The following is a 24,121-nucleotide window of genomic DNA, read 5'->3' as shown; positions in this document are numbered from 1 at the left end:
CCATGGCAAACATATATCTATATAGCCTCTGTGAAATAAATTAGATATGCTCTAAACCCAAAATGTCTTGTATTTAAGTTAAACTGTATAGTAAACTGTAGACACGTTCAAAATTTAACATTGATGTACAAGTGGATGTATTTAGGGTATTTTATGCAAAGTAATGTAAATGATAACTCAAAAGAATAGTAACCAACTATTTAAGTAACCTATTTTGGTGAGGGGGTAATTAATTATTACAACTATTGGTCCAAGAGAAAAAAAGCCAAGTCAGAAATTTGTAAAATACTGCTTTAATTCTATATGTAATGATACGCAAATACAGAAACAAGAATGGCAGAAAGATACTAGCCAAATGGCAATTAGTGCATAAAGAATTGCCCAAAATGATCAGAAAATACTACTTCAGGTGGCATACATGTATACATAAAATATGTCCAGGCAGTGGCACAGAAGAAAAGCAAATATTTTTATCTTTGAAACTTATATACCAATAATGTCTTTTAAAAAAGAAACCATACCAATAAATAAAAGATTTATATATTTTAGATAGGTAATCTGTGTGGTAATATATATTATGTAAGGGCTTTAGCAAACACAAATGTAGTGTGTCAATGCAGCTTTAGACATTATTCAGTCATGTGACTTGGCTGCTCAAAAGTCCTACTTACAAGCTAATACTATTTCAATGCAACAAAATTTACAAAACCAGGCAGACAAACATTCAATGGTAACAAAAATAGCATAGATATATTTTCACACAACAATATTTTTATCTTAATACTTTTGGAATCTACCTCCCACCCCCTCCCAACAACCTCTTTGGGATAGAAGCTTTTATAATATCAGATATCACAAATGACTAGGCATAGACCACAACATACACAGACTAGGCACTCTGAATAGAACTACCATGAGACAGAACTGAAAATAGAACACTGCACACATATGGAAAAGCTGTTTATGATAAAACACTTTTCCTTGGCCAAAGGCACAGTAATGGAACTCTTCCAAGTTATACATGCATAAAAGTACAGCATAGAGAGGGCTCTCAAATGCTGTGCTTGCTTTACCAACAGAACACTCATTCATGTGTTGCAGTCTTCCAATGTTATCATAGCAGAGTGGCATCCCTTTTTTTGTTTAACTTGAGCTGCAACACCATTACAAAAGGTCAATTACCTAGGCCTTAAGAAGGTAAACTTATCAATCTAGAAATAATCTCTTGGAAACACTTTCTTTACAGTTGCAAAGCCACTGAAATGAATTATTTCACCTCTGAACTTGGCATTATTTGCAGTATCAAAATTACTCATAGCAAGGATGGCAAGAAGATAAATAAAATCACAACGTGTTATAGATGGTGACCCTGAACATCTCCACTGATTGCTTGTTTATAAAATAAGTTTTATAACTGTCATCTTCTACATAACATATGATTTTCTCAGGACAGTTAGAGTCTTTCCGTATTCAATCAATTTACTGCACAGGTAGCCAGCTACTTGATACATGTACCTTTGACGTGTCAGCATTCAACATTCAAATATGCGGCTGTGTATACACTGCAGGATAATACTATTTGCTACAACCATTTAAGACACACCTGCTGTACTGTACAATCCTGTTTTATTGCATTTTAAACATATTTATACTAATTTTAGTATTGTAAGGATATGGAAGACAATATTTTAACGCAAAAAAATAAAAGTTAAAGAATAAAAAATTTTTAGCAGTCATGGGCATACTTTCACATTCATCTCTGGCACACAAACAAAGGAATACAAAATGGGCAAAATATAAAAAAATCCAAGTTACTAGACATCCAGTACAGATTGAGACATAACCATAACAAGTTGCCAATTTACTCAGCCAATAGACGTAACAAATTCTTGTCAACTGTGCAGTGTAATTAACATCTTTCTTTCAACAGGTTTTACTGTATACCAGCTCTTACTATAACCTTAGTGAAGGTCTTCATAGGAAAACACAAGTATGAAAGATTAAGTACAGTCTCTTTGGCTTGTTTAACAGGTCACAGTTAGCACCACGATATGCAATAAAGCAAAGTCTGTTCACAGCACTGAGGTTGTGAAATGTTGGCCATATATGGACAATCCTGGAGTGATATGCTGTACATATGTTGAAACATGTACATGTATATCACAAATGATATTATCACAGTTCACTGATCACGCACAGCTTCTTCCACAGTATTCTCTAGCTTCTCCTCACCCAAATAAGCCTTTTGGACAAGGTCCCTTTTGGGCTTCAGGAAAGGTTTGTAAGATAACTGGGTTCTTTCACTAGTCATCATCTTGGAATACCTCATCGGATCAAAATAGCAGGGCACCTGAAAGCACACAAAATGAAATCAGATCCACACTGAAGAGAGGTCAGAAAGCTATTTCATTTCAATCAAGAAATAGGCAGAAGAGAAATGTGACAAGAAATTCTTCATATTATTTCTTTTTTTTACATTTTTTATAAACAATAAATAGTGCAAAGCAATTATTTTCAATGGTGGGATTTTCAGTCCATATATCTTTCAAAGGTTTTTCGCATTATTCTGATCACCTGAAAATCCCATATAACTTATTCTAATGATCCTAAGGTAGTTCCTCATAAATCATTTTGCAGAAGTAAACTATTTTTAATGTGTTCCATAGGCAGATAAAGGAAATTCGTATGAACAAAATCATGTGATGTGACAATACTTTACAATTATAATTTAAACGCCTTCAGTGGTGCAACAAAAATTCCAAAAACAAATGAAAACAATTTTAAGAACAGTTATGCTTTAAATACAACTAATAAATGGGCTAAAGGAGTCTCAAGGATACAAAATCATTGGAATATGTAATTTCTTAAGATAATAATTTGGCAGTAGTTTCTAACAGGTTGTTGATACCCAATATAAAGATAGGTACAACACTAATCACGGAATTGGCTCAAAGCAGACTGACTAGTCTAAATGTGATAAAATCAATGTTATGGATACTCTCACCTGTTCCAGGCAGATATCCGGGAAAATATGTCTGAGATAGGTCCAGTCAGATGGGCAGCATCTAGCATGTTTTGATGTGGCACAGGCTAGCAGTTCTTCCCAGCTATACTGGATCTTTGGACGGCTTTCTGGACCTGAAAAAAAAAAGACACACAAAATTGCATGAGGAAGATGTTACCAAAAATAGAAAATATTACAAAAAAAAACGCTCCATTCATCAAATATCCAAGTTTAAGGGTTTACTTATTCATCCAAATGACCACTGTACCAAAAATATTCCCACATTATTTCACTTCTGCCAGTCAAGAAATAGCAGACAATCTACAGCAACTGTCAGAATGTAACCAATACTGAAACAAACTGAAAACAAGCAACAAAAATTTTTCACTTATATGACAGGGGACGGTTTTTATATGGGTGGAGGAAACAGAGTGTCAAGAGACAGCTGCCAACCACTGTCCTGTATCTGACAAACCTCTCAATTCACTGTCACAGTCAAATCAGAAACCTCTTCAATCAAGGGTGGTTTGGCTATGGCAAGAACACCACCAACCGCCAAAGCAATGTTTTGAACACACTTTTCAACTCAATATCTAAGTCACATCAGCATTCTTAAAGATGAATAAGGGTTATCACTCAATTTGTCTGTAATTTATTTATTTGATTGGTGTTTTACACCGGACTCAAGAATATTCCACTTATACGATGGCAGCCAGCATTATGGTGGGAAGAAAGCGGGCAGAGCCCCGGGCAAACCCACGAACATCTGCAGGTTGCTGCCAGACTTTCTCACTTACAGCCAAAGAAGAAACCAGCATAAGATGCACTTGAACTCACAGCGATTGCACTGGTGAGAGGTTATTATGGTGATTGCGCCGCGCTGGCGTGCTAACTCACTTAGCCACAGAAGCCCTAATTTTTATTATGAGTATGTCCTTATATATGAAATTAAATCAACATGTGTGCTATGCTCTTCTGACTTGAACCACTCTTAACATGTCCCTGTGTAGTGAAAGGTTATTTTTAAGTGACCCTTACCAACCAGAAACTAACCTTCTGTTACTTCACTGACATCATTGCCTTGTGCCCTCAGCACTTGATCTGAGTATTTCTTAAACATTGCTCGCCTTCCCTTGGGTGTGTACAGCCCACTAGGCATGGTGACCTCTATGTCCTCAAGGTCAGACGTTCCAGCAATGATTGGTTGGCGGACGGTTTTGACCGGATTCTTAAGACTATCACCTAGAGGACACACAACAAAATATTATATTTACAGGTTTCAATGGCAAATCAAGATAAAAAGTTCCACACTTCACACATTTATAACAACTGATTACAAGTGAATTACAGATAACAACCATATTACAGTTTGCAAATAATAACAAGGTGACATTTCAGTGACAGGCCAAGTTTTACGAAAACCAAAAACAGCACAATACATATGGTTGTCCTAAAAGTACAAGTCTTTCTTCTAATTAATATGTTACTTAATTATCACATGCTATTATGCCAAACATGAAGTTGGTTTCATTAAGCATACTGTACTTTCATCCCAACATATGAGACAACATTCTCCGAATAACTCAAGTAAGCGCGGGACAACACAAATACTTGTATGGACAAGACTAACAATAGTAACAGTTAACAGTAACAACAGTCGTGGAACATTATGGAACAAACAAATATAGCATGTTATACAAACTTAAGTTGCATACGTTTCATTTTAATGACTTAACCTAGATTTGGTAGCAAGGCCACAAAACTGCCTGCCAAACTTCAGCTTACTACCTAAAGTAGGATGACTTATTCATTTCTACTTAACACAGATACTTATTTTGTAATTAAATCAAATTAAATTAAACCTAAGCTCAATGCATCAAGTATGTTTTGAGACACCACCCCAACATTTACCTTCATAATGATTCAAATATGCAAAAGGCTTATTTGTGAGATTTGTAATTTACAATAATTAATATGCACACAGGGTGTCAAACATGGAACATCTCCTTCACATTATTGTACTTCACATGTATTCAAAAGCTGTGCTAAATAGGCGGATTCAGTACTCGATCAATTGCCGACTTTCACATGCCCGAAGTACAGGCCCCGCAATGTATCATGGGTAGCGGTGGGGTGATAAGTTGGAAAAGGATTGTACTATGATATCTTCAAAACTGTCTTACCGTGAACTGCAAAAAAAAAAAAAAAACGACACCAAAAGAATTAAGGGAGGAGTGTTGTGAACAGAACATCGATGACAGTGGCAGGAAAGTCGATGTTTTGTCTCAACCAGTCCATCATTTTGACGTTGGGTACAATGTGGCAGACAATTTTACTGTCCTTCAATGGTCAGTAAGCCCCGAACTACTGGACAGTTACTGAAGTCTATCCAAGTTTCACAGGATTTTAAACGGATGGACGAAAGATATTCCCAAGGTTCCGAATTCGACCCATCTCAATTAAAGAGCTACCTCATCGAGTCAAACAACAGAAGTTATGAGAGCGGTTCGCTCCAACCTTACAAAGTACTCCAAGCTTACAGACATTACTGGGGCGGATATGTTTATTCCATGGAGTTCAAGAACTACCCGTAAGAGTAGTGAATTGATCACCTGACAGCTTTTCAAAGTAAGGTATTCAAATTTAGGCAATTAATCTTGATAACGTCATCTTTCTGCATTTTATGCCGAATACAACAGGCCTAGTGTTAAGTTAGTATAGCATAGCTTATAAGTATATTTGTTGCTGTGATTGGTGTATTGAAGGCAAGAAGTGCAGGACAGATAATAATAACTCAACCTGCCAAAATGCAGACACAAGTCTAATAGGTTTGACTTTTATTTCTACACCTAACTTCTGTCATAAAAATTTTTTCATAAACCGAGAGAAAACACATGATGCCTTCCTTCATCACATGTATTTTAACGTAACACATAGGGCTACAGCTGTGCAACTAGAATCATGTTGTTGTTGTCTTTTTTTTTTTTTTTTTTTTGCAGATCAAACAAGACTTTTTGCTTTGTCAAAGGAAATGCAATCCCAGTTAGGATGCATCCGGGAAACAATATATGGTCTACCTGTGCTTCCACGAGTCAGGAGATGTTCTTGGCGCAGATTGCCAGGGTGGTGCTGGGTATGTACTGTAATACTGAAGCTCTGCATGTCATAAAGGATATACTACGTAATTACATGTAAATGCCTTTCACTGGACTTTGTCACATATGGTTGAATTATTACCAGTATGTTGTGTTAAGAACAATCCATTCATTCTTTATTGAACTGGACTATTAAACTGCTGGATGTGGTGGAGTAGTGGACCAAAGGTCTCCATAATAAAATGTAGATCTAGGTTCAAACCTGAGACAAGTCACATTTAAGATTTTGAAATTGGCAATCCTAGCACTGCCTTGCTAGGCATTTGTTGTGAAAGTAATAAGCCAAGTATTGGCCAGCCCAGTGTCAGTATAATGTGGCCGAGTCAGGCACTGTGTCCAGTTTTCTTGATATGGAGTTCTAATGAGGCAGCAATATAAATATGCTGGTATTGCTTGCGTTGTAACATCACTAAAAAAAAGTTGAAAGCAATGTTAAATCTGGCCATGCAAACAAACCAAACTGAAACTACCAACATTTACACAGCTGAGTTTAAGGTACACGCAGCACTAGTGTATAAAACAACATCCCATGGAGGTTCCAATAACATTAAAAAATACAGCTATACTGTTTGATGTAAAAAGGACACCTGAGAAGGGCAGATAGAAAATATTATACGATAATCACACTTTTTTTTCCCTGTTTCAGACTTGGTGAAGCATGCATGCATGTAGCAGCTGTCATGTTTGCTTTAGAAGACTTTGCAGCAAATGGATATCGCACACTACCTGATGGGAAAACATGTACAGATATCTTATGTTATTTGACAGGTGTCAGAAATACTAAGGTGGCACCTACTATTATGAGATATTTATGAGATAAAAGAGAAGAGACCATCAGATTCAGCATCTAAACTATGTACAGTGCTGAAAACAAAAGGGCGATACAAGGATGTAGAAAAATATAAGCTTCGTGTGCGGGACCTGATGAGTAAATTGGAGGATTGTCTCCCGGGTTGTGACTTTTTGTCTCACTGTAAAGTACATACATCTTCTGTACTACAATAAATAGACCATGTAGAAGAAGTTATAACAACTCCCTCTTCAACAGCCCTACATGTTGTGGCCCCTATAAATGATGTAAACAATACTATACTTGAGCCATTAGCCACTGATGTACACAGTGATCTACACCATGGTTACATCTACAGGTTACAAAAGAAAAACAAATAAATACAGACTCGGGGCCAAGCACACAACCCTCTCTGGTATGAATATAAGCGAGATCAAACTACTGCCAGCATATGTAAAGATGTTGTTACTTTTGGAACAAGAACTCAAAATACTGACAGGCTGGTAAGTAAAGATTTTGCAGAAGTCAAAGCCTATAATATATAGAAAGGCTTAATATATCACTGGTGAGTAGTGTGCTGTTGATAAATATGAAACTTTAACAAGTATTAAAACTAAAGAAAGTGGGCTTGTGGACTTGTGTCATGGGGAAATAGCCTGATAGATTGGGGAGTCAGGTCTAGTATAAGTTAAATGTATTTTCAATTGTAACAATAAAAGTGTTGAAGAGGCAGTAATAGAAAAGGAACAAACGGCTGACTTCCAATAAGACTAATAAATTGCTTTCTTCGAGAAAGAGGAAATTTCGGGATTCTGTAATAGGCGATGGGTACCTTCCCTTCCCCATGTATTTCTAGCCAGGTGTCTCTGTAAACATTCGCAACCACCCGCAAGAGAAAGATTTGGACATTATCTGATTAACTGAATCAGCCTAAACATGCACTAGTTTTAAGACACCACCTTAACATTGCTTTCTCCGCCTTTGGAAAACGACATTCAAGGTATGACATTACTTAATTGGTCAGTTAAAAAGAAGAACATAATTCAGAATACTCATGTGAACTTAAGTGAACATTATTAATGTTAGTCTGAAAACTTTCCAACATGTGCGTAAAATTATTAAGTCAGGGGCAAGAGGTTCAGGATGACAAACTGCAGTGCAGGGATAATTCTTATAGAAAATAAACAAAAAATCCATTACGGTGTAGTTAAAAGAGAACAAAATCAAATAGGCAACTGAAACTACCTCTGTCTGGTTTGTCACCTCTACCTAAAGACGTGGGGACTTTGTATCCAGTCAGGCCATGCACAACTCCATCAATGATTGACTTTAACTGAGACGGCAGCAATGTCACTGGAACCATAGATTCTGCTCCTGACACTTTTGCAGTCTGGCTGCCGTTACTTATTTCACCAGCCAATAACTGATTATAACTGTCTTTACCTGAGATATCGTTTATTGGGGAGCCCGCAGGGCTACCCTCTGGGGTGCCGTCAGGGGTTGAGCTGGAGACACGTGCTCCACGCTCTGCAGGCAGCTGTAACCTGTCCATCAATTCCTTGGTAAACTGCGTCTCATCCAGGCTGTCATTCCTGTAGCAGGCAAAGACAGAGAAATCGTTGCCTTTGTCTGTGGAACGATTCCTGGAGCTGCTTAATCCTGCTGATAGTCCATGACTGTTTCTCTCGGGTGTGGACAGACTCCTCAAGTATCGGCCCATGCCAGTCTTACTGTGAGACAGGCTATCAGAGTATGACTGCTCAACAGAATGGAGATGCCGCGAGTCTTCGTGAGACTTACTTCTTGCCTGCAACATTGTCCATGAATGGATACTCAAAACAAAAGTTACAGAGAGAGCAGATGATACCAGTAATATTGACAAATGATAGGTACTAAAAACCAGCACTGGAAGAGTTTTGAATTCCCATACTTTTGCTGCCGAAGGTAAAAGACGTCCTACCGTACCATTTGACCTGTCAGAAATATTAGGCAAATCTCTTTGATTACATTTGTTATAACACTGGTGCCAGCAAAACTTTCACAAAATGTTTTTAAGAGCAGACGAACGATGAGGAAAATTGAGGCACTCAATGTTTGGAAACTAAAGAAATCCGGGAAGGAAAACAGGTGATCAATACATAAATGTCAACAAACTTTGTTGATAAAGCCACATGATACAGAAGGCTACTACCTTTACCTTTACTTAAAAAAAGAGTTTGAACTCAAAACTACTTTACTTAAGCCTACATAAAGTTTTAATCACTCCATAGTTTTAAGGGAAGTGTGTACATAGTTTTGAGGTTGATTGCCAATTCAATTCACTTACCAAATGTATTTCACCAGAAGTGAGACTTTTTCCAGGAGTTAGTTGGCTGATGTCCTGAAAGATGTTAATAAATGACTTGAACTAGATTATAATCAAACAATAAGAAATGTATGCAACTATATTCAAGCTAAAGAAGCAATATTTACAATGCTTGGGCATACTTTTCGATTCTAAAGGTTGTTCCTTAGGTAAAACATTTTGACAACAAAACAGACATAATGTCTCGCTAAGTCACACAATGGACACAGGGCCGACAAAGTGAGTTATTACCTTGTTTACTGATATCATTGGTTTTAATGATATGGCAATGATTCTAGACGTTTGCTCTACACTTTAACCAGCAATGTATCAGCATTCGCCAAGTAAGATGCCCATTTCCGGCAACTCTGCACTTTTCACCTACCCTCTACCCACTCAAGAGTGCTAACATCATGTCATCAAAGAGGTAATGTCACGCAAGTGCATCGCTCTACTGTAAGATGTCGTTTTGATACAATTCAGGAATTTAACTGATTTCTCTCAAAGCTGCTTTATTGTTACCTTTCAAAATCTTAGCAATACGTGTACTATGTTGAGGTATATACTGGTATATCAGATGAATATACTTTAGTCACAGTTCTCTGGATACCAAAGGTAATACAACTTACAGCACGCTTTGGTTCTGGGCAGAAGTGATCCTGCAATACCACCTTGGCTTCCTGTGAATGAAGATATGGAAGATTATAACATACACCTAAACCACAATCGCAATAAACAGAATCTATGATTTTCTTGAAACCAAACTTTTAAATATGTGCTTAAGTCAGCAGTCTATTTAACAAAGACAGACTATACCTGTCATAAACTATACACTAAACTTCAGATTGCTTTGAAATGTAAAAATGCCCAGCAACTATTTCGGTTAACTGTTTTCCTGTATAATTCCAAAACAAAAGTGTACTATAACACTACCTGCCCTGGCAAGATAGACAGACAGTTGAGTATATTCAGTACAAATCTACAATACCGCAAGGAGAGCCTTGTCCACTGGGTTTGCACACAAACACAGAGTTCCCTGTGTAAACTGAAGAAGACTCTGATGATCAAACTTCGACACTGCTGACCTTGAGCTGATGTAAAGTGAACAGAAGAAAACATAAGCACAATTTTTTTAGCATATCCTTGGCATTTTCTTAAATTGACTTCTTACAATCACAAGTAAAATATGCATGGATACATTAACATTTCTGATCATATATGTGGTGAATAACCTAACCTTTCATGAAGTTCTATAACTACATGTAATCACTCAACCGTAGGGACTATAGTACAGGAGGTGATTACTGTAAATCTTCAACCATTTCAACCACTAAAGTAAAACACTTTTTTCAGTGGAATTTGTGCATACAATTATTATGTAAAGGATGCTAAAAATGATTTTTTGGTGTCAGTAAAGATGCCAGTTTCATAAAACTGAACAGATTGTTTCTCTACACCCCACATTTCTCTCTGAATGTTTCAAAATATTGGTCAGATTGCCTTTGGTGGTTGAAGAGGTGAAGAATTAGCATATTTGGTGAAAAATCAGGTGAAATTATTTGACCTACTGTAACATATACCGGATTCCACATGATTTTTCATCTACCTCATCCAGACGGGTGATTAGCTGGGTAAGTATTCCATGAAATTATAGGTGATTTAAGGTAGATACTTGTAAGATTTAAAAGAATTTTACAGAGACAGGATCAGGATTATTTTATACTGCAAGATAGCTGTTAAGTGTATGTAAATCTATCCAACATTGTAGACATTAGAATATTATTACATATATATCTACAATGCACGTAAAATTAGATTGCATGTATATTTCTATGCTATTCACCAAAAGGGACACAACCTATTACAAGCGGGTGGTGGCACATGTAGTCAAGCGGTGATGCATTGCCCTGATAAAGGTAGTAATCAACCATAGGGACCTGTCTTTCAAAGCTGTGGCAGTACCATGTGCCATGGTGATGTATGTCATTATATGTTGCTTTTCAACTTTTTATGTTGCCATGGACATACCTGAACCCCAGAATAGCACAATCATAACTCCAGTCTTCAGGTTTCACCTTATTTGCAGATTCTCCTCTTAAGACAAATACCTCATTTAATAGGATTTTAATCAATGAAGGGTAGTTATCATTAATAAACACAGAATGTTTTGGAAATTAGATACCTTGTAGTGCCAACTGGCTCTGTTTGAACTTCCTCATCTGCTGTCTCCCTTATGATCACCTGAAACACAGTCAATGTCTTTCTTTATTAATGTGACTCATTTCTAATACCATATACACTGCGTATCTGCCTTCAACAACAGAGCTTTACTTTAGACGGGAGTCTGATTCTAGTCATGACTCTCGTTATCCAAAACTGCAACAGGAATCCAACCAGACTCACGTAGTTTTGGTTTACAAGATTAAACAAAAAAAGTCACATTCAAACTCATATTTTTATTACAACAGAATGTACATTAAGTTATAAACATGGAATCCCTTCACTTTTATATGTACCAAAACCTGCACTTGGAGAAACGGGTTAGATTTTGGTGGACTCTCATAAAGCAAACCTATGGGAATCCATTGATATTCTAGTTAAAACTGACTTAAATAAAGGCATGAATGACAGACACGTTTTAGTAAAGGAAAATTTTGATGCGCTCACAACTGATAACTTATTCTCTAAACCAAGTTTCAAATCGATGTAAGGAATGGAATGCCAAAACTGATGCCCAAAAAGTAGAAGACTTTTCATACCATAATGAAACAGCTTAAGAAACATTACATACTTAATATTTATTTATTTATTTTAGTTATTTATTTGATTGGTGTTTTACGCCGTACTCAAGAATATTTCACTTATACTTATACGCATTATGGTGGGAAGAACCGAGCAAAGCCTGGGGGAAAAACCACGACCATCCGCAGGTTGCTGGCAGACCTTCCCACGTACGGCCGGAGAGGAAACCAGCACGAGCTGGACTTGGACTCACAGCGACAGCACTGATGAGAGGCTCCTGGGTCATTATGCTGCACAAGCGCGCTAACCAACTGAGCCACGGAGGCCCCCAGATACTTAAATCCTCTGGCCCAGTAATCCTCTGGCCCTACAAAACTTGCATACTTTACCTACTGTTATGCTATTCGAGCAAGAAATTTCAACACACTAAAAATCATCTTCGTATATCGATGTTGACAGTGATGTAGCACTTCTGACACCAATGACAGGAAATTAAATTACTGTCTTTTAAGTTATTGACCTTTTTTATGCCTTTAAGTCTTTGGAGCTAAAACTTACACTAGAATTTTTCCTAGATGTGTCCATCATCTGCTTGGATAAACTAATATCCCTTATATTCCGATTAGGAGACTCAAGGGCATTGCTGTTTTCATCTGGAATGAAGAAAACAATTCATCGTGTGATCATAACTGAACAATATTATATGTAGACTGGGGGCAGGGGGGTTAATTACAATTATGACAGCTTGGAAACCATCGAACTGTCAACACCCTGACAAATTTTCAAACAGTAATGTGTAGCCAGCAAGAAACAGGTAATACTGTCTGACTTCAACCACAATGTCACATGTGGAAACAAATGATTTAACTATAGACATACATACCTGGTTGCAAGAGGAGGACTTCACAATTGCATTTAGTATAAAACACTCCTCTCAGTCCTCTTTGAGATTTAACACAAGGTATCAGTCATTGTTACAGTCTCTTATCCAATCTATAGACATGCTTGTACTATGTTGTGAAGATTATACTAGCTTGTATTTATTAAATTCTAAACTTATTCTTTCTCATACACTTGTTACCAGATACGTATATTGACCTGAAAAACAGGAGGTACAAATAAAAAATCTATTTGCCAATGGGACATATAATGGAACAGGAAGACTTTACTTCATTTCAGATTTTACTTCTTTTCTCATTTTGCTTCTGCCTACTTAAATAACGTCCTGAAATTGTAATGTTATAATCAAAATATTAAGTACATACTATTTAAACTAAATTAAAACTGTGATAAGCCACACCCAACTGCTTTATATTTTGGGAGGTGGGGGGAGAGAGGGTGGTGCCTCACGTTCATATTAAAACAAATTAGGTCAAACAGCTACATCTTTCTAACAGATAGTGCATCCAGCCAGACTGGGTTTTTGCATGTGAAAGACAACAGACAAAAGCTTGCTTGATGCACTATGGTCCTAAACACACTACATTCACTTACCACTTGCCACAATGTTCATGCTGTCAGAGCAGGTTGGTTTAGAATCCGATTTGTCTATGGAATGAATGCTGACAGATGGGTCACTCGCATCAGATAGGTCAGACAGACAAAAACTTTCACCAGTGTGATGGTCACCTCCACCATTTGTGTGGTACTCCTGCAACATACACAACAAATTCTGGATGAGAGGAAGGTAGATTCTCGTAGCAGCATAACTACATATTCTGAGAGTATTATTCTGTGTAGGCTGATAAAATTATACTTTTTGTGAAGCCCTGAAACTGGCCAGCCCAACCAATAGTTTCAAAATCAAATGAAAAAGGTGCATAAATTGCACTGAAAAAGCCTATCTTTCACACACAAAAAGGTTGAGGAATTAGTGTAATCCAGTAATGGTTCGTGTCCGTAACTCAGGTTAACTTTTCCTGTAATTCTATAATGCTAATGAGGCTTGTACCTTTAGAAAATATTGAAATACGGAAGTGTCTTGAACATCTGAAAACGGGTAAGGGCTAAAGTTCAACCCCTTGCCTTCACCACCCAAATTCAGTGATAAATGGCAGAGTACGGAATTTCTGCTTTAATCTCCTTCAAAGGTCTTTATTCAATGGTATTTCTATGTGCTCTTTAGTGGAAATAATCCCCAATGCTATATTTTGTAGAAATTGAAAACATTGTCCAATTCTTTAGTGTAACACATTTTAACAACACTCTAACTTCATAAAACATTCTCTTTTTTGTGTGTTTGTTATGTGTGCAGAAAACATATTGTCCCTATATCATCCGTGATTCTTGATTGCTACTGGCTGATCATTCGAGTTAAAATGTTGACATACACTTGTCAGAGCTGCAGGCCATTCAAACAAGGGGTATATGAGATTTAAACCCTGCGCAGCTGAATTACTGCGCAGGCTGACATCATTTTTCTCTGTGGTGCTAAATTTATAACCTGTGCAGCTAAATTATTGTGCAAGGGGACATCTTTTTCTCTGTGACATTGCATTCTATGGTGTGTCATTGTGACGTCACGCTCTACCAGCCTTGTCTGCAGTCGAAATAGCTAGCATAACTTTGTCTTAGCTCAGCTTTACACATATACTTTCTATTTGATAAATACTGTAGGGACAAAAATCATTACCCATGTGATGAGAAGGGTATATGGGGATTTAAACCCTGTGTGTGAAATTTTAACCCTTCACCTGCAACAGTTTAAATGCGAATCAGTTTAATTCCCCATAAACCCTCCTCAACTTCATATGACTGAAAACATTGTTAAGTATGACATAAAACCCCAAGCATACATACATATAGGTACATGTACCTTCATATTGATGATCTCCAGGATATACTTAACTGCTTTTCTGTAACACATGAAAAGTAAAATATTTAACAACTTACATGTATGGATTAATGTAAAATAATAAAACCCTATCAAGGGTTGTGACGTTATAACAAACAGGCGACTGAGTTTTCCCTGAAGAGACCAGAAGTGAATTTATGGAGGCCTTCAACCCGTTACCATGTTACAGAATGATGTGGATTTATTTCCCAAGGAATATGAAAGAAAGGACAGGCTACACTGGAGACTGATCTTCTATGTAGGCAGTAGGACATCCTTTTCTTCAGCACAAATTATATCCCAGATGACAGCAACAAGTGAGCCAGTAAGAAGGTGTGTGACACCCATCAACTGGTACACATAAAACTACGTTCAATTCTGGCCTTAGACACACGATGATATCAAAGCTCTCGATGGTGGTCTGATGTTTGATGAAGACCAGTTGTCTTCGACCTGTATGGCAGGCAAATATGTGTGTCACATTTGCGGAAGGTTTAGTGGCTTGCAAATGGTTGGAATATTGCAGTTTACTCCATCCAAGAAACTATCAGTCCTTATACAACTGAAAAACTCTAGAGTATATGGCATTAACCATCAATCAAACAGAACTGATTATAGCTGAGTCAGATAGTGCCAACAGTTCCATGAATTTATTTGGACATAAAATGAGCTTCAACTTTGCTGCTTGGCTGATTACTTGGATTGTCTTGAAACATACTTACTTCAGCTCATTTTTCTTGCCCAACAATACCACCTGTCTGTGATTCCACACTATATCTGGTGAAGTTTAAAAGGAAAACAAGAATCAGTAGCTCTACTATTTTTTAGTTATCATTTCAATTTTTTTAATTTTAATTAGTTTATCCAGACATAAAATATATTAACAAAAGATACTGTATTTGTCAGTTTAAACCTTGTTTTCATCACACCAGAAATATTATATTATACTCCAATGTCAGTTATTGTCAGCACATTCAAAACTATTGTACTGATCAGATGCAAAAAGATAAGGTACCTTTGGATATAATGAGCTTTGAAGATCCCAAAATCTTCAGGACTTGGGATCTGTATCTGGTATTCAACCTCACTGAAAAAAAATGGTACTCATCCATGAAAATATGTTTGTAATACAAGACAAACCATAGCTAGTATAAATCACTTTCGCACCAAACATGGGATGATCTTGTTTAATAATATAGTTTCCTTTTTTCAAACACTAGTTTGAAATAAAGACACACTAAAGACACATTTACACAAAATATATAAACATGCCACATACTGACACAGAACTTACCTTTTTCAATTTTGTAACCTGGAAGAATCATCTCACACTGCCACATATGTCCAGTGGGGTTCCTGTGGAAAGCAAACCCATCATGGTCACAATTTTCACAACAGCTTCTGTCATAAATACAGTGCATACTTAAATGTTAATCAGGTACGTGGCAAAATTCTAGATGGAAATATCCAGTGACAACTCCTTACCTTTACTCCTTTCTTATGTATAATTCCGTATAAGGGTGCCTCCGTGGCACGCTAGCGCAGCGTTATGACCCAGGAGCCACTCAACGATGTGGTCACTGTGAGTTCAAGTCCAGCTCATGCTGGCTTCCTCTCCCGCCATACATGGGAAGGTCTGTCAGCAGCCTGCAGATGGTCATGGGTTTCCCCCAGGCTGTGCCCAGTTTCCTCCCACCATAATGCTGGCCGCCGTCGTATAAGTGAAAATTCTTGAGTTTGGCGTAAAACACCAAACAAATAAATAAATAAATTCATTATAATTCTTCAAATTACACGTTTACCAGTTTGAGTGTAAAATGCCAGAGAAACATCATTGTTACCATTTGATCTCTACAGGAATGTGGAAAGATGAGTTCAGCTCCACCGAATCTACAGAGGAGTCCGCCCGCCAGGACCTGTTCAACTCTTCCTAAAACATAAGTTATTTGCATCGAGTCCACAACTGCTCAATGTAACCACTCTGACTGTTCAGTTGTTCAAACTCACATTATTGAGATGGCTAAGACAAGTTCATGACACCTTGACCTTGGCTAGTAAATTTGTATCAATGTTGTCATATTCTTGAGTATGGCATAAAACAGCAATCAATCAATGTATCATGCTGTCAGAGCCTTGTGAAATTAAGGAAATTTAAGGTAACTGTCATGAAAATGGGGATAATGCATTATTTTTTGTTATGATTGATCACAACTGTCACATGTAATATTGTATGATTAATGTAATAATAAATGTAAACATATCTGTTTTTGTATTTACTTTTTAAATGTCCAGTTGACCACTATGAGCATTGTTAATTTAATACTACCTCCAACTTTTGTGTGAATTTTAATTATTTTCTGAATCTTATGACTCACATGGTTTAGAAAATAGGTTTAGTCAAATTTGCATATATCAGTAGTTCCACAACTTTCAATTGTGTGGAACAAGATCCAACAGAAATATCTACTGACAAAAGAAATTTTATGTCATGTGACATTTGCTTTAGTGTATATAGGTAACTCCATCAACATAACTGATAAGCTATTGAAGTGACTGGCCACTGATACCACATATTTTGGCTTCCCCGCATATCTAGGCAATATGAAAGGAGCAAAGTTTGCACTGAAGTTTAGTGCGTTTATCTGCATTTGCCTTGTATATAAAATCCTTGTGGAATCTAAAAGAAATGTTTAGATAGAAATGTATTCTCCGCTGCTAGATCCTTTACTTTTTGACACTTTCTACAAACTGCAAGCCCAATTTTCATTGATCGACATGCATGGTTACAAGGCATAACTCTTCCGTGTACAGAGGTAACTTAATACTGGCTGGGTTTCCCCAAAATATTCTGCTTGACTAATGCAGAGGTAAGGATTTGAGAGGTTACATTTCATTGGCTGGATATGTGAGACACGTTTACCTCGTGGCACAATGCAGTGTACATGTAGACAAATAACGTTATCGGTCCCAATAGTCCCCGCAAGACAAGTCTCGCATCAGTATATCAACGCCAGGCAGCACTCGCCCAGGTTGATATTTTACAAAACTATGCTTAAAACTCTTCATCTTTGTCACCAGATATTGCCAGCAAAGATGTGCTGACCCACCCCAAGCCACGTCGAACGGATGACCGTTCTCCATTTTTGGACACCCAACAAGCGACTGTTAGCAGCTTAAATCCAATCCTGCTATCTCTCAACCAATCAAAGATTCTGTACACCTATAACTGTCCTAAGGACAACTTCACACAGTTTCGGATTACCTTGACTTTAGATGTCTGTGGTTGTACCTCTGAAATGACTGCCTGCCATCCTCTGGCTCGTAACTCCATTAACTCCAACAACAGCATCCGTCTCTCATTGCTTACTGAATCTCTCTTTGTGGCTACGCGAATCACCGAGAAGCAGTCTTGGATAATCTCTGTAACAACAGTCCAGAAGATATTTTTTCTTTCCCCTCCCAACATAAGTTCTAAGACTTGTAAATGTATATTTAACGCAGAGTACTATGCCTGTGATTAATTCAAGCATTTGTGTGTTCATCCAATGAGAAAATACATCACCTTCAAGCTGGTTGATCCAACACTGAGTACATTAGCGGAGTAAGGAACCATGGAAACTTGCCAAGTACCACTGAATTGCCAACATCAGCAAATTTGACAAAAAAGTGCCAGCAAACATCACAACAGACACATACTGAAAGAAAGGTTGCAGCCCAGAGAAAACACACTTCCCTGAACAAGTTTAGCACTGTTTACTTTATAACTCATCAAAAATCATATGAAGAGGAATAATACTCAACGCCAGTTGGAAAAGGAAATGCAAATGTGGTACACTATTCATTCTGCCATTCTGAAACTATTAAACACTACACACATTCATAAAAGTCCAAATTTTTACAACATGAAACTCAAAACTGAGTTTTTATCTGGTCCAGATTGAGTTTATTTATATTTTAAACACGGACTATCACCTGGTATTGAGTTTAATTCCGCTTTAGCGATAGGTAATTTTGTGAAAGTGAAAGTATATATGATATACAGGTGTATTTATGTATGAAAGAGAAAAATGTTAATTTCATTTGAGGTTCATTTCTGATCGTGATTTTAATGTTGGTACATACATATACTTTTACAAGTACATTATCCTTGTTTTAATCGTCCTCTGTAGCCAGTCAGAAACCGCTAGCATTGCACAGCTGTCAAACGTCCATTGCGTTGTTGTATACAATTCATAATTTGTTAGAAGTTCACTAATTGGTTCACAGGAGACACACAGCCAATGGGATGGTGTGTATCAAATCGACATTCACTGGAAGCTAGCATGTGTTGTATCTACTTTTCTTTCACTTTCCTGGCATTTGGAAGATTGATCAAACTAAATATGAATGGTCTCCCACTTTATTTTATACCCACTAAACCTCATCACCATACTTTGAATATATTTAAAGCCTAATTTCAATACAAATTAATATTAATTACAGCCAATACACGCATGACCATCTGCTTTCACGGATGCAGCCATTAGCCACTAAAGTCGACCGCTCATCGCTACGCAGCATCGCTATTTTCGAATGTAATTCAGTATTTATCCAACAAATTTGAGTATTTCTACCAGAAAATTACAGAATTGAGAGGTTTTTTGCCAGTTTTTTTTTCTTTCAGTTTTTAGCTGAATTTTACCACCAAATACTGGGGTCTAATATCGACGTTTATGAATCCCTGCAATATAGTGAGTGAGTGCTTGGGGTTTAACTTCATACTTAACAATTTTTCAGTCATACGACGAAGGAATCCTCAGAGTGCATACAATGTGCCTCCTTGTTGCAGGACGGATTTCCACAGCTCTTTTATCTAGTGCTGCTTCACTGAGATGACTTACTGAAGGCAAGTAAGCCGTCGTGCCCGAGCCATTATACTGATATGGGTCAACCAGTTGTTGCACTATCCCCTTCATGCTTAACGCCAAGCGAGGAAGTTACAACTTCCTCTTTAAAGTCTTAGGTGTGACTCGATCTATCGCTCCTGATGTGGACACTCTACCAACTGTGCCACTGGGGTCAGTCCCTGCACTACAATATCCATACCAATGGCAAGGCCTGCAAATTCATTTTCAGAACAAGTAAATCAGTAAAAGCTGCAAACATGTACATGTATGTTTATGAACAGAAAATCTAATACCAGGGTATAGCTTCTCTAGCTGAGCTCCTTTGTCATGTAGAAGTTGACAAAGATCCAAAATGTCCCCCATCATGACTGACTGGGCATCATTCTCTAAATTCTTCACAAGATTCTCCAGTAAACTGATGTCCTTGTTTCCGGATCCCTCATGCTCAGCTTTTACCTCTGCAAAAGCACAGAAAGATCATACCTGATGTACGAATTGATGAGAGAAGAAAAAAGGCATTATCTCTAAGCAACAAGAAAAACATCAATGCCTGACTAACCATTCAGCGATGGATGCGTCGAGTATAACTCAAGAATATTTCAAGATACAATACTTTGCTGTTATTTGTTAGTTTTAAGACTCACTGAGGCAGTGTTTCTTTGAGATCACATATCTGACATGCTCAAGTAAATGTCATTACAGTAACAGAACACAAACCAACACCACATACATAAAATAGTTAGACTAACCCAGACGAAGCCAATGCTCACCATTTTCAATTTTTGTTCCTTCCACCTCTCCAGCATATTGTTTAGTACCAGGATCACTGACTGCACGATGCAGAGAGCGCAGTGGCCTTGGTTTCTCCAGCTTACCTCCCTTTATTGCACGCGTCTTAATCATCTTCACTGAAACATAAAGATCATGATCTAAAGCCTGTTTCCATACATTTCAGGCCAATGACTTTTTTCCCAACAGTAAATTCTGCAATATTGATGTGAGTGGCAAAACAATTTGCATTTCTCATTAACATTATTTTGTCAATCTTTTGCAACAGTCAGAGTGAATTAGGGGTGGAAAAAATCGCAATGCCTGTAGTAAACTACCACCGTGACCATTCCTTACAGGAAAATACCTCTAAAACTTGAAGTAGGTATCACTAAATAAACCACTTAAAACTATGCATAACTATACTTTCATTTATTTTTTTAGATTTTTTGAAAAGAGTAAAGGTATTCTAACATTTGAATACTAAGATGGGTTTTATGGACCATACTAACCGAGTTTAGGAGCACTGATGTCACAGGAGGTATTTCAAACTCTAATCTTGGCAATAAATTGTGGAATGACTCTTTTTACCCAAAAGAGTACTGAAATAATGTTACCAAAAATTTGATCCTTCTGGTGAACATGCTTTCTCAGCAAAACAAGGGAGCCATACTAATTTGAAGCAATTTATAAACCGGTACTGTGTAACTTTCCTTTTGGATATTGAACTACTTGAGCTTAGTTATAGTCCCAAGGGTTAAGTTCACAGATGTCAAATGTAACCCATATTCAATATTAATACTTGATGCAAAATGTTTTTAAAAATACTGTTAATTAACTGTAAATTGGCATGTATATTTTTACTTGCATTACAGCTTCTATTAACTGATATTATTTTCTAACAATTGTGTATTTCTAAATTTGCTAATGCTCACAAAATATCCATATTGTCTCAAAATCACTTCATCATTACTAACCTCTTGAAAGTGTGAAATAACAAACCACAGAGACTGTGTGCCAACAACAGTATGAACGATACACTACATGTAGCTGAAGCAACATAATTTTCATGCTCACTACCCTGACATGGCAACATCACATAAACAGCTGGGGTTATATTCTTTTCACACAAAAAATAATAGCGTCAGTTTTTATTTCATTCCTTGAGTGAGTGAGTGAGTGCTTGGGGTTTAACGTCGTACTCAACAATTTTTCAGTCAGATGGATGACGACGAAGGAATCCTTAGGGTTCATGTACGTGTAATGTGCCTCTTTGTAGCAGGACGGATTTCCACAGCTCTTTTATCTAGTGCTGCTTCACTGAGACGACTTACCGAAGGCAAGTAAGCCGTCGTACCCGAGCCATTATACTGATACGGGTCAACCAGTCGTTGCACTATCCCCTTCATGCTGAACGCCAAGCGAGGAAGTTACAACTTCCTCTTTTATAGTCTTAGGTGTGACTCGATCAAGGATTGATCCTGGATCTACTGGCCCCAAAGCAGACGCTCTACCAACTGTGCTATCCGGGCCGGTACACTCCTTGAACAGTGATGACTATGGAATGAAAACTGGAACTATCTCAGTCACACATCTCCTTCATAATTTTGTGACATTACGCTAACTCCAGATTTCTTGTTAAAGCTGTAGGACTTCCTCCAGAAAGAGGAAACATCCCATGCCAGCTAGCTGCAGGGTTAATAACATCATCAGCATGAATGAAATATGTAAGGCCTGGATTCAGTAGTTTTTCTTCAACTCTGAATGGCCTTTTGGGCAGAAGGTGAGATACGTTGTTTACACTCTCTTATAATTGCTCGATAATTAATTATTCAAAATTAGAACTGTATGACAAGGTCGGGATTTTGTTAATTCAACTGAATTTTTAACAAATTGAGCAGCCCCCATCAGGCCCATGTAATTGGGGAGTTGGTGGGGATGCATTCAATGATTCAGTCATTCAATGTCTAACATTTCTTCAACATCATTACAGATGCATCAAACTACTCACTCACCAGGTCACTTGGTTAACCGTTCGCAGGCTTTTCGGAAGAAAAGCAGTTGTGTATGCTACAGAAGTGGTGACATCGGAGGCTCGGACAGTGATGAGTTCAACCACTTACCGGCGAGACGAACTGTGCAGCGAGATGCAGACACAACACAGGCTCACTCACTGGCAAACAACAGACACGACAGGCACAATTATACGCAGCTACACCAGTGTTTGCCTTACAAGTACACTTAAATATCTTAACCTAGTGTTGTCTTTCCTCAGAAAACTGGAAACACTTAGTTCTTGAATTCTTCTGCGGTCGTCTGCCCCTTTCTGAAACCCGCCACTGCAGCCGTCAAATGCCGGAGTTTACCGAAGAGACATCGGTGATTTACGGCTGAATTCATGCCAGCTAAAGTGGGCGTGGCTTAGTTACCGAGGCTCTGCTCACAAAAGAGCAGCGAACAGCTGTGTTCTCGTCTTATATTCTCCTTATCCTCCAAGAAAGCTGCTTTATTCTACTGACAGAAATCATTGGATGTTAACCCTAAGTGCAAATTATATGAAACATATATATGTATATAAGCCCATACAAAACATGATGCTATTGCACAATACATGCCTATACCTATACATCTATACCTATCACCTATACCTATACATGCATGATATCTGCATTGTCCCTGACTTGAACTAACTTTCCGTGGCTCCGTGGCTCAGTTGGTTAGCGCCCTAGTGCAGCGCAATGACCCAGAAGCCTCACACCAATGCGGTCGCTGTGAGTTCAAGTCCAGCTCATGCTGGCTTCCTCTCCGACCGTACGTGGGAAGGTTTGTGAGCAACATGCGGATAGTCGTGGGTTTCCCCCGGGTTCTGCTGGGTTTCCTCCCACCATAATGCTGGCCGCCGTCGTACAAGTGAAAAATTCTTGAGTACGGCGTAAAACACAAATCAAATAAATAAAATAAATAAATAAACAGACGTTAGGCATAAGAGCCTACCGCCCTAAGTATAGGCCAAGATCAGCCAATGGAGGACCTTTCGCTACCTTGCTTCCTCGAAGAATCGAGCTTTTGTGATACAGGGCGAAGTACGTCTAACTCGCTTTATTACCTCGATCCCTGGCGTCGATATCTCGCTCTGTCACGATCGCCCTGTATTACAACGTCTGTGGTAGCGACGTCCTAGTAAGAAAAGATTCTCTTTCGGTTTCTATACTAACCTAGCTGTGTGCTTGCACATATATACACATATGCGTACATAAACTATAAATGTACATGCGATATCCGTTTCTCTCTTTCTTATGTTTACGACAGGGGAGAATACAAGACTCACTTACAATCAATTATATGTAGCAGACTGGGAACATGTCGACTTGGTTCAGGAAAAAAACTAAGAAAAACATGTGAATGTAGTTGTATTGATAAGCCCTGACTACGCCAATAAAACTTTCAAGTCCAGATGCTTTTCGAACTTCATGCATAAAGCAAATTTAATATTAAAGCGTAAATAAAATGTCAGCATTGTAGAAGCTGGAAACTTGAAACCATGCCTTCTCATTTCTGCACTTTTTAACTAAAGGTTAATTCCAACTTTATTGAGGAAA

The 24,121-nt window shown here is 37.8% G+C and overlaps 1 protein-coding gene across 4 annotated transcripts; it reads right to left on the bottom strand.

The window, feature by feature from the left end:
- Window positions 1-309: 309 nt before the first annotated feature.
- LOC135475187 (uncharacterized) lies at window positions 310-22,849 on the bottom strand. Of its 4 annotated transcripts, none has more exons than XM_064754980.1 (19): window positions 22,538-22,849; window positions 20,525-20,662; window positions 20,048-20,212; window positions 18,131-18,288; window positions 16,710-16,798; window positions 16,163-16,224; window positions 15,884-15,955; window positions 15,591-15,645; window positions 14,851-14,890; window positions 13,530-13,686; window positions 12,594-12,688; window positions 11,476-11,534; window positions 10,282-10,384; window positions 9,923-9,973; window positions 9,276-9,329; window positions 8,195-8,756; window positions 4,058-4,246; window positions 3,005-3,138; window positions 310-2,350 (listed from the first exon to the last, which is right to left on the bottom strand). In XM_064754980.1, exons 2-19 carry the CDS (start codon window positions 20,655-20,657, stop codon window positions 2,183-2,185), a joined length of 2,346 nt encoding a protein of 781 aa, XP_064611050.1. In that variant the 5' UTR covers window positions 20,658-20,662; window positions 22,538-22,849; the 3' UTR covers window positions 310-2,182. The 4 variants fall into 4 exon arrangements, with proteins under 4 accessions (XP_064611050.1, XP_064611048.1, XP_064611052.1 ...); XM_064754978.1 differs by having other exon boundaries at window positions 22,646-22,849; XM_064754982.1 differs by having other exon boundaries at window positions 8,219-8,756; window positions 22,646-22,849.
- Window positions 22,850-24,121: the final 1,272 nt, after the last annotated feature.

This window comes from Liolophura sinensis, chromosome 9, assembly GCF_032854445.1.
Source record: "Liolophura sinensis isolate JHLJ2023 chromosome 9, CUHK_Ljap_v2, whole genome shotgun sequence".
Lineage (NCBI taxonomy): Eukaryota > Metazoa > Mollusca > Polyplacophora > Chitonida > Chitonidae > Liolophura > Liolophura sinensis.
This window is presented reverse-complemented; position numbering and strand designations above follow the sequence as displayed.

What these genes read in the sequence shown, in the direction of transcription:
- LOC135475187 (XM_064754980.1), bottom strand. Translation starts at nt 20,657, where the DNA reads ATGATTAAGACGCGTGCAATAAAGGGAGGTAAGCTGGAGAAACCAAGG. An exon ending in ATTCCTGTAGAGATCAAATG is followed by an intron (nt 16,225 to 16,709) that starts GTAACAATGATG and finishes TGCTTTCCACAG; the next exon opens with GAACCCCACTGGACATATGT. An exon ending in TGGAGATCATCAATATGAAG is followed by an intron (nt 13,687 to 14,850) that starts GTACATGTACCT and finishes TGTATGTTGCAG; the next exon opens with GAGTACCACACAAATGGTGG.